This window comes from Sitophilus oryzae, unplaced genomic scaffold (genome assembly GCF_002938485.1).
Source record: "Sitophilus oryzae breed Bouriz unplaced genomic scaffold, Soryzae_2.0 scaffold_111_pilon_pilon, whole genome shotgun sequence".
NCBI lineage: Eukaryota > Metazoa > Arthropoda > Insecta > Coleoptera > Curculionidae > Sitophilus > Sitophilus oryzae.
The window spans coordinates 3,106,697-3,118,910 of record NW_022145749.1 but is presented as its reverse complement, the minus strand read 5'-3'; the positions used below and the strand labels follow the sequence as shown (position 1 = coordinate 3,118,910).

General features: G+C 30.7%; 1 protein-coding gene across 1 annotated transcript in view; it reads left to right on the top strand.

The window, feature by feature from the left end:
* Positions 1-12,214, top strand: part of LOC115883978 (sialin) — a 100,618-nt gene that overhangs the window by 32,333 nt on the left and 56,071 nt on the right. Inside the window, exon 5 of the mRNA XM_030902401.1 lies at positions 4,563-4,783. Coding sequence (XP_030758261.1) covers positions 4,563-4,783 — 221 coding nt within the window. The remainder of the gene's footprint in view (positions 1-4,562; positions 4,784-12,214) is intronic.

The following is a 12,214-nucleotide window of genomic DNA, read 5'->3' as shown; positions in this document are numbered from 1 at the left end:
AGAAATTATAACGTGGGTAAATATGCGGTGAACAGGCAGTTCTAAAAAGTTCTCTAAAATATAGGGGAAAATTAAAAAAATACAGGATTTTCAACATCTTTTTGTGAATAAACCTCATAGACCTGTTCCTGGGGTCGAAATATCAGTATGGGGTCAGTATCACCCCTAAAAGTATTTCCAGTTATTTAAGACTTACCCTGTATAAGCGTTTTCAAGAAACGCTCGCCGCGTTATCAATTGAAACATGATACATGAAAATCTACAAAAATTTTACGGTGCAGATATCGACTCAATGGAAGACTCGTTAGCGAGAGCGAGAATCTGCAGTACCATGAGTCAAATACAAATAAATAATGAGACGTGAGACAGAATAGTAAATGTATGATATATGTTATTGTGAAATAATAAAAAAATACATTTATAATAAAATCGTATAATATGATTTATCTATCTAAGCGCTAGAGTAATATCGTCTTCTGATAACTGTCTGCCGCTGATTTAGCCACGATCTTTTTGTCAGTCTTTTTGCATACGGCTTTTAATATAAATAAATATGACATTCCACCAATCGGCATGCATGCATGCCATAATTTTTTTTCAAAATTTCATCCCTCTTTCGCGTTGTCTGTCGGCATTTTAGCGACGAGAAACATGTCTGCCCACAATTTTACACGTTTCTTAATAGTAAATGAAAGCTATTTTCGCAATTATAACTCTTGTACCTTATAATAGTTTTAGTGTCAAAATTTCACCCTTTTGATTGGCCGACCCCGCTTTAAGCCCCGGGACTGCGCCGGCAGACATGACTATTTCATAATGGCTACACAAATGGATACTTCACAAGAAAAATTAGCCATGTAACGATGATAAGGTTTTTTATGTAGCCAGCTCTTAGACTAAAAGCTCCCGTGATGTTTGGGTATCCATTTTTAGTTATTTGTTAGGCATACTTTAATTAATTCAAAATTATGTAAGTCCAAAACTTCTGTTTTAAGCTATTGATGAGCAATTCGATGTTATCTTGCTTTAAAAACTCAATTGTTTTCGAGGTGTGGGGGAACTTGTATTGTCTTGTTGGAAGATCATTCGTCGTTGAGAGTTGTTTTTTCGACACTCAGCAATTACTTCAGGCAAAGAAATAGACATGTGCCAATTAGCACTAACAGTTATTCGATCTTGTAAAGGAATTGTTACTACATGACCCACTTTTGAGACAAATGTCGTCCCCATATTTTTGGAAACATTTCTAGAACGGGTAACTCTTGTCGGTTTTGGTTCACCTCGGAAAACCCAAACAGATTAACGTTTATTTTCGGGTTCATAAGAATAAATTCAGGATTCATCACCAATGACAATAATATAAATATTTTTTGAGTGTTAAACCGGTGTAGAGTTTTTTTGACACCAATTGACTCTCACTGCTTTTTATTGTTCTGTCAACAGATGCGGTATCCAACCAGAACTTTTTTTTAATATTCTTCATGTAAATTTTTTGAATGGGGTCTTTTAAATACCCAAGTATGCTTCAATTTTACGATATCTGACATTTCAATCTTCTTGGATCAGCTTTCAGCTTACGTACAGCATCGACGTTTTCCTGGCTAATTGCCGTTGTTGGTGGACCTCTACTTGTATCGTCACTAAGACTAATCCTTCCACTTTTAAATTCTCTCTACCTGTAAGATTGTTTGATGTTGACTGGTGTGGTGGGATAGCCGAAAACAGAAACCAACTCAGCGAGACATTCTTGTTGAGGCAACTGTCTTCAAAAATTGTAAAAAATTATTGCGTAAAAATTTTCTTTACTTAATTCCATTTGTCGACTGATTCGTCAACTTCAGTAATTCGGTTTAGGTACAGCTTTAAACGAAGCACTCTAAAACTTTGCGTTGAGTTAACTAAAGATGACAGTAAATTTTGACATTTGATATATGTTGACACGCACCTATTATGTTTCTATACGCAAAATATAAAAGACAACCCTCATACTGAACACACTGACGGTGCTCTTTGACATGAAAATCGGCACCCAATGCCGGGCGTTGCCTACCGTGTATATATGGATAGCATATGGACAGCATACATTTAAAGCATGTATTATTTTACAGTCCCTATTTTATTTTATGTAAGAGAATAAGGCAAAGATAACCAAAAATGAATGCCTCTGAAAGAACAAAGCCTACGAAGATATATTATTTTGGGAATCAAAAAAATCTAAAAGGTCTTTGTTATGTAAAATTGCCCTCAAAATTATTTTTTGTTATTCAAATTTTCTAAAAACTCTTTTCAGGCTAATAATATTGAAGTAAGGCTTATATTTTAATATAAATAACCATATTATGTATTATTTCTAATTAAAAAGTACTAAATATTTCAACGGCAAAGAATATAGTTTTTGTAGTTACTGTATGTCATGTCATATATTATACCGAGTGCGTCTCAAAGTGGCTCACCCCTATAACTTTTTTTTATTTTTTCAGATAAAAAACCGAGATTTAGTATGTTAGTATACGACATAAATTAGGATTGATTGACGTATTCAATTGTTCCCTCCAAAAAAATCCTTTATGGGTATTTCGCCACTGCACTGCAAGAAAATCTACAAAATAAAATATTTATTTTTGTAAGCACTTCTGCGTTAAACCTAAACGGACGCTGCTTGTTAGAAGTTATAACTGTTTTATTTTTATATAAAGTTATAACTTAACGTTTCAGAAAGTTATCTCTTTCCGTCGTCGGAAGCAAAAAAAATACAAAGAATAAAGAAAAAAATTATTTAAAATATTTAAATTCAACTATTCGAGAACACTTTACTTTTTTAAAACAGATACGTCTACAGGAAACCGTTAAAAACTGTTTTAAAAAAGTAAAGTGTTCTCGAATAATTGAATTTAAATATTTTAAATAGTTTTTTTCTTTATCCTTTGTATTTTTTTGCTTCCGACGATGAAAAGAGATAACTTTTCGAAACGTTAAGCATTTTTTTCTTTGTTAGACAAATTTATATTAATGTAAACATAATTTCTGGCAAGCAGCGTCCGTTTAGGTTTAACGCCAGAAGTGTTTACAAAAAATAACTTCCTGTTTCACTGAAAATGACTACAACTTTTGATTTTTAAATGGAACCCTCAGTATTTTTTTACTATATTAGATAGAAAGTGACACTCTAAATAGAATGAGATATCATGTCATTTTTTCATGTTAACTTTTAACATTCTCGTTTAAAAAAATCGTATCTTAAACTCCAATCTAGAGTGCCATGGCTGTGTTAAAAACACTAATTTTTAATCAAGGATCCTTGGAGAAATAGATTTGATCATCTAATGTTTCTGTTCTGGCTGGTTAAAAGATGCCCAAATCGTATTTTTAATCATATCTCAATTTTTTCAAATAAAACGAGGGTGGCTCATTAAGATATTTGGTAAAATCATTTTATTACGAATAATTTGGTACCACACACTGGTATTTCGAGTATTTTTTTTAATTGAAAATGTCAAAAATTGGCATATGCTACGTCATTCCATCCAGAAAGACATTTTCTATCAAATGAAGTAAAAAAAATATGTCATTTAAAAATTAAAAGTTGCAGTTATTTCCGGTGAAACACGAAGTGACCGAAAATAATTGATGTAGCCTAATTTATGTCATATATTAACATTCTAAATTTCGTTTTTTATCTGAAAAAATAAAAAAGTTATAGGGGTGAGCCACTTTTGAGACGCATCCGGTGTATTTTATGGCATTACTCATACATTATTTACTATATCTACTCTAAAAGTTAAACTTGCATATTTTTTATGGCTATATTGTAGAGAAATCGCCTCTTTGTAAGTGCCTTCGAAAATATTCTACCTAAGAATATAAAAATCTGCTTTCAATTTCTAGATAGTAAGAGAGTTCAAAAAGTCGTCTGATCCTCTTTGATATATAAACAGGATAACGAAGAATGGCTTAAACATTTTCTGAAAAATTGAACATGGAAACGATGATGTGGAATTAATAGGCAATTTATTTTAGCTGCTGCTTTTACTCGGTCATATCACTTATAACCTGGATTATGGAAAATATCGATATGAGAAGTTCTAACATTCAAATTAAACACAATGTATCAAGCTTCTGTTAAAATTGCAAATAAAAATATATTTTTAGTTGTGATATCTCCACAGAACATTTATTTTATATTTATTTCAACTTTTGTTTTCAGCTCTTTTTTTATCTTGACAAAATTATATATGATATATTGGATTGATTATTATTATCAATTTAATTAGAATATGAGAATGAAAAGTAAATTTATCTCATGAAATTTTTCATTACCATATATTTTTTTTTTAATATGGAGGAATTTTTGAAATTTTACTAATTCTGTGAATCTTTATGTGTGTTATTTTGTGACTGAAACAATACACGTAAAAATAATAATTTTTTGTAAAAAATTCCATCATATTTTTCAATATTTTTGGGCTACTAAATACAATTTAATAATGCCAAAAATAGCATGAAAACCAGATAGCAAACAGCATGAAAACCAGATAGCATTGTTTAATATAATACTTTTCTAGGTAGCTCTGTTGGTGCTGCAATGACTTACCCCATTTGTGGGTTTATAATAGACAGATGGGGATGGGAATATGTGTTCTACGCTTGCAGCGCGTTTGGTACATCGTGGTTCATAGCTTGGTGGGCGCTGGTCCATGACAGTCCTAGTGAACATCCCCGGATATCGGACAATGAAAAGGAATATATCCTGACAAGTCTAGGAAAAAGCGTGGCAAAAGACAAAGTAAGAAATACCTCATTTAACTTTCTTCTTCTCTAACTTTTTTTACGTTTCGCATTGTAACAGACTATTTCCACAACTTTCCAATAAATTCCTTAAAAAGCAAATTATTCGATAGAAACATATTTTTTCGATACACATACATTATTTATTCTAATCTAACAAACCATTGTAATTTTTCAAATAAGTCGTCAAAAGAGTAAAATCAAATTTAATTTAATTTATAAAAATTGACTCTAATTATTAGTAATAACGTTTTTTTTTCTCCAACTTGTATTAATATTACATTTTTATATACGTTTAATCAGGTCAATTATTGCTATTAAATTTGTTGAATTCATATTCTTTAATACCTTATTTTATTAAACATCCATATGCTCATATTTTTAAATATATTTTTTTCTGCAGGTATTTATCATGATACGCCAGCTATTTTTAGGCTTAAATTATTGTGCTTAATCTCCATGAGAGTAATAAATTTTGCTTAGGTTGATTTTAACCCTGATTTATTTAAAATCGATTTCTTGCCAAGCAGTCAAAGATATTTGGCGGAAAATATAATTAAAATAGGTTTACGAAAACTTGTCATAAAAATATGCTGATTATATAATTATTTTTCTAAGATAACATAAGAAAATAAATGAATGAAAATAACATGCAGGGTGTTTCAGAAATAAAGGCAGATATTTTGAATGCTCTAGTATATTTCGACTCCAGAAACACGCCTATGAGTATTTTTTGTGAAAAAAAATTGTTGAAAATTTTAAAATTTTTCCTGACATTTTCCGGGAGATTTTAAAAACCTTTTAGTGCCATTTGTTTATTCACCTGAGATTTCTCCTACGGTGAATCTAAACCTTGCAGTGTTGCCACCTCCTGCGTTATCCATATTCTGCATATTTCTATATTTATAAATTCACAGCAACTTTAAATTTCTACACATAAAATTAGGAATGTTATTTTTAATCTTTTATCTAAATTTGTTAATAAATTCACTAATTTTAATTCAAATTCTGATTGATATTTGTTCAATTTAATCTAATATTATTAGATACCTATTAGTTACAGAGCAAAATAAAACACTAATAACAATTATGCCATACGCATACCCTTTAAGTTAGGCAACTGTCTTGACAAGCGTGTTTCGATTACTTTAGATTCAACCGTTTTGTTTGTTTCTTGCTTGCGTCATGCGACAATATTAAGCGACGTTGCCTTAGTTACAACAATTTTAAATTCAAGACATTTGAAGCAATCCAATTAAATTTAATACGAATTGGATTGCTTCAAATGTCTTGAATTTAAAATTGTTGTAACTAAGGCAACGTCGCTTAATATTGTCGCATGACGCAAGCTCGCCAGGGCGCGGCGCATTTTAAAGAACCTGTTAGCACGTGGCACTTTTGGTGGATAGTTTGGAGGATAGTTGTCGATGAAACCATTAAATACATTGCAATGCATCTGAAATACATCGAAAAAACAGCAAAAAAATATATTTAAAATTGTTGAGTGAAACATATAAAAGGCAATAATTCTCAACATTTATTCGTTCAGAAAGGTATTCAAAGTAGTGTGCGCTTTTCAAGATCCTTTGTAAATCAGTGGTTTATCAAATTATGATAAAGCCTGTATACAAATAATATGTTAGAAACGGGGACTGTTATTTTAGCAGTTATTATAATAGCATGTACAAGTAAAGCAGCACACTGAAGTGTATTTTTAAGTGTGTATCAAAAAAGAGAACTGTCACAGTTAGTTTTCTGTCATTACTAAATCTGTCATAAGTATTTTTGTTAATGTTATGGGTAGGTTGTTTCTTTTAATTTATTTTCTGTAATAATAAAACCACCTTAGAAATGTAATGCATCTCTGCTAAACTCCTCAGGTGGTGTGATTTTCTAACTTATTTTTAAGAATATACTTTCTTGACTATGCGGCAACACATGGCGTAGAATTATCTGAGATTCGGGCACCGATCCGGGTAATTAGATGGTGTTGACGATATACATATGCCGGCGATTCTCAAAATGTTGCCATATTTTTTTAAATCTTCAAAGTTAAATAACCCGGTTATTTTGAATTTATTTTAAAAATGGTAAAGAGAAAATATGTTTCTTTTGACCAGAAATGCCACCCGTTAAAATATCTGCTCTTATTTCTGGGATACCCTATATATTTTAATTTTCTAGTTTTTAATATTCTATATAATTAATATATTATGATAAATAGTTTTCCAGTCTATTAATCTAAGATTTTTTATATTTTCAACAAGTACAAAAATAGTATGTACAGGGTGTTCATCTGCTGATTATCCCTTAATTTAACATGCTTATTATTATCACTTACAGAAATAATATTAATATATGTTATATTAATTCTACAGAAATATTTATATTTGCTGGCTAGATAATAATTATGTTTGAATCGGTTTATAACTTCCAAATATTTTAATCTTGATAATGCCAACTTTTTTTTGAACTAATATTTTTTAATCATAAGTCATTCAAATTATTCATAAACACCTAATGACTATATTATGTGCTGTAGAAATGTTTTGATACTGAAATAAACCGGGTAATATGAGATTCCCTATACTTTCAAAAACAATATGCCTCATCAACGATCTACTAGCTAAAAGACTATTCTAGATGAACTACAGTTCACATAATCAAAAGAAATACGGCCGCCAATCTCTTAGTCGTGCATAAAACTGAAAAGTACAAATTGAAGGTTGCTAAAGTTTTTTACCAGAGTTGTGAAAATTTTAATAGTGTCGTTATTTCGATATTTGATATTTAGCGGTAATAATTGTTTATTTAGTCAGGTAAAGCTTAACAAATTATATTGTATTTGCTTAGGCTTAAATTGTATTAATATGTTATTGTCTCTGCCCCCCCCCCCTAAGATATTGCGGGTAATAAAAAAAATAACCACTTTTATAATGACTTGTATTCTTTGTGCCATTTTTGTATGTAAAACAAAGAATTCAAGAAAATCTTGTATACCCGTTTATTTAACTCATTATAACTCATCCCATATTATCCTCCATTCTTATTCCACATTATCCATATTACTTTCACAAATGCGTTCATGTTTCTGTATATTGTTTTGTAACTCAAAATCTCTTTTGTTATCTAACTCTTACAGAAGACTTTTTTAAATAATATAAAGAGCTATTTACTTCTGAAATTTTGAAACTATTTTTTAATAAAATAATAAGTGCAAATAATTAGGTATATTTTTTGTATATTTCGAGCCCATAAACACGTCTATGTGGTTTTTAACCCGCAGGAAAATTGAAAATTTTGTATTTTATAAAATTGGATGTTTTATTTTTTAAATAAAAAAACATATTATCTTGATTTTATGGCAATATAGGTAGAATATTAAATTTATCCAGAAACCATAGAAAAATCCAGTGGTTCTTAATTTTAAAGCAATTTTTTTTAATTTTTGAAGTAAAATAACTCGGTTATTTTGGAAAGAAACATATAGTCCATGTTTCTTTTATCGAGATCTACCAGCCCTGAAAATATTTGCACTTATTTAAGACACACCCTGTATAGGAAAATAAAAATTGTATTACTTATTACCCGAAAATCCACTAGTATGTAAATATACTAGCAAATCCAGATTAGCAATTTAGTAGTGGATCGAGTGACCTAATAACTTGTGAAATGGATTAGAAAAACAAAATTATGCTTTTTAGTAATTGCAGTAGGGCATTGCTTTTCATTTGCAGAATGAATAACAATGTCACTCTCGAATATAACCTTAAAAAAGCGATTTAAATTTCCGTGTAGTATACCCTCCCTACACGACATGTTACATATTTGTCTCAAGAGACACTCTTACCATCTAGATGCAAATTTAGATCTGATTTCCACTGATATTACCGCTATGTATCTATAATAATCTAGCGCATAAACAGAATATAAATATTTATATTTCAATTTAAGTTAATTAAATTTAATTTAAGTTAAACCAGAACAGCCGCTGCAAATAAAGATGTCTGATATCGATACTAACAATTTATAACAAAATTGTTAAATAGGTGTATATGTACAGGGTGGCGCACCTCATTCGCCTCGGTTGATTATACGAAAACGGAAAGATGTAGAAACAAAATATATTATGAGTATATGTGAGGAGGCAATGTGCACAATTTAAAATTATTTTGAAATATACAGGGTGTTTCAGAACTAAGATCCATACCAAAGTTATATTTTTTCTTATGGGACACCCGGTATTTTATTTCATTTTTGTATTGCTGGGTCCAAAAAAAAGCATTTATTATAAGGATTAAATATGTTAAAAATCATTGGTTTTTGAGATATTTAAATATATTTTAATTTGCATGCTACTAAAGAATAGATTATTAAAACCCTGTACAGGGTGGGTCAAATTCGACGCTTTTAAATGGAAACACCCTTTTCTATAGGAAATAGACAAAAACTAATATCGGTGTCTGGAGCTCAATTTTCATCAAAAACATGATGGTGAAAACCGCACATCAACATCTGTTACCGTTTCGGAGTTACGGGTTGTTTTTCAAAAATGTGCATTTTTAACAAATCGCTGTAACTTTTTTACTATGAAAAATTTTGTATTTCTATGAAAACATTTCCAAAGCACCTTTTTATGTAGAATGTAATGGTTTAAGTATGATTTTTTTAAAATTAATAATTTAAGAGTTATCAACAGAAAAATTGATTTTTTATTTGGGACACCCTCTATATTTTTAATTAACTGAAAATAATTTAAAATTACCTTTCCAAAAATATAGCATACTTGATATTTTGTTATAATCCCCTTCGAAATACAGAATTTTTAAAAGTTCGCCAGTTTAAACTTAGGCTTTGGACCTTTTATTGAAGATATCCCCTTAATGGAACTCGAAAATATATTTTTCCAGCAATACGACGGACCGCTTCTGAACACTGAAGTTATCAGCAAATTTTTGCAGCCAATTTCAAGAATAATTGAATAGCTAACCAAGATCCCAGCCGTTGGCCGTCGAGGCCGCCTGACTTACGGCCGTATTCATAGTCGAGCGCCAGCCGCCCGCCGAAAAGAAGCGCTCGCCGAAGATTTCTCCGGCGAGCGCTTCGATATCGGGAGAGAAAAAAAGCTCTTTCATAGTCGGCCGCCAGCGCACCGCTGGCTGGAGAAAATGACGGCGCGTCGCCAACAAAATTTTACTTCGGGTGGAGGGTTTTAACAACAGGGAACATGTTTTCTTCCTTTTTCTACACAAAATCGGTTATATGAACTTTAACATTCTCTAAATATTTAAATATTAATAATTTAAATATTTTATTGATATTGGGTAATTTAAATATTTTATTGATGTGTCCATTATTTTGTTATAATTCGTTTTAAAGTAATGAATAATATCTTCGTAATCCTTCACTAATATCACTATAATCACTATAGTAAAAAGATTTACAATTTCTTATATACATATTTTTTTGGCTAAGTATATTTTTGGGTCATAATAAAGAGGATATTAAGTTAAAATAATTTACATAATGGGGAATTCCATAGGTCTGTTCGGTTTTATTTGAAAGTTTTATGGATTCGTTTTTATTACGTTTATAAATTTTTATAGACCTTAACCTTAACCTATTGGTGCTGTGTTAAGGATTTTAAAATTATTTTAAGGGAAAATATGACCAGAGTAGAAGTAATTTATATTTTTAAATTGGCTCTATGTTTGTTTTGTGTAGATGACTGATGTTTGGTGAATTTGGTATATTTTTTCCAGTTTGTGTAAATTACAAAGAGAATTAATGTAATAAACGTAAAAACAATAGGAAAAATATAAAATCATAAAAATAACAAAAACAAAACGATAAAACATTTAAATGGTCAAATAGACGGACGGAATTCATATGCCTCAAATGTAATGAATAATGGCCTCAAAAATACGAATGTCATCGTTCTCGTTAATCGTCACAATATTATAAATATCCATAATTAATTCAGTTTGCTTGGTGCTTCTTTCAACTAGAGAAATAAACCAGACTAAACTGGCGGACCGCCCGGAGATGGTAAGGACATGCTCCTGTCGCCGGCCGAAAATCACCGGATGGGGTTTAAACTGCGCAAGTGTTCTTCGCCTGGAGATCGACTATAAAACGGAAAAAAAATGCTTATCCAACCGCCCGCTGGCGAGAGAGCGGTTACTCTATATGACGAATGTGCGCACGCGTTACTCGGAGAGCGCGAAGAATTTCGGGAAAGCTCCCGCCAGCGGGAGGCTGGCGATCGATTATGAATACGGCCGTTAGTGCCCATGGATCTAATCCTATGGATATATTTGCGGAAGAATAAAGGTTCCTTATTCTTCCGTATAATCTAGACAAGAATTAGAAATACTTAGCAGTTATGAGAGGGTATCTTTCACCCCCACTGAATTAATGAATTCCGCGAGAAATGTTCAAAAACTACCCCGTCTGTCCATAACATAAGACGGTCGATATGTCGAACACCTGTAGAAAAATCTCATGTCTTGATTTGCTATTTATTTTTATTGTTATTAGATATAGTTTAAATGTGTTGATGTTGGTTAAATATATTTTAAATTGTTATAAAATTCTGCATCTCTCATAGCAAATATTATTTTCGTTTTAATTGATGCCCACAGCTAGAGTTTTCTTGCATTACAGCCAGTGCCGTTCAAAGCCTACTTATTTAAAGCGGACGAATTTTTATATACTCTATATCTCGAAGATGAATCGAGCAAAATATCTAGTGTGTTATTTTTTTGGAAAGGTAATTTTAAATTCGTTTCAATAAATTAAAAATATACAGGGTGTCCCATATAAAAAATCAAATTTTCTGTTGATAATTCTTAAATTATTAATTTTAAAAAAATTATACTTAAACTATTAAATTCTACGTAAAATGGTGCGTTGGAAATGTTTTCATAAATATACAAAATTTTCCATTGCAAAAAAGTTACAGTGATTTGTTAAAAATGCATATTTTTGAAAAACACCCCGAATAACTCCGAAACGGTAACAGATATCGATATGCGGTTTTCACCATCATGTTTTTAACAAAAATTGAGCTCCAGACACCGATATTAGTTTTTGTCTATCTCCTATTGAAAAAGGTGTTTCCATTTAAAAGCGTCGAATTTGACCCACCCTGTACATTACTATTCAGAATTAATTCTTGTGTTGAATTTAAAGGTAGAGAAATAAACTTTACTGGAAAATGTTATTGCTTCCTTAAATTTATACAGGGGTATCAAAAATTGCTGATCTATTTTAAGAATTTATTTTACATAAAAACTTCGTTATTTCAAATACAACACCCTGTATTTTTTATAATAAATTGAATCAGATTCAAATGCTTTTTCAAACTATATTAGGGTTTCCTATACCTATCTAGCTCAGATTTTGAATAAAGAGCAGTTTTTCAATA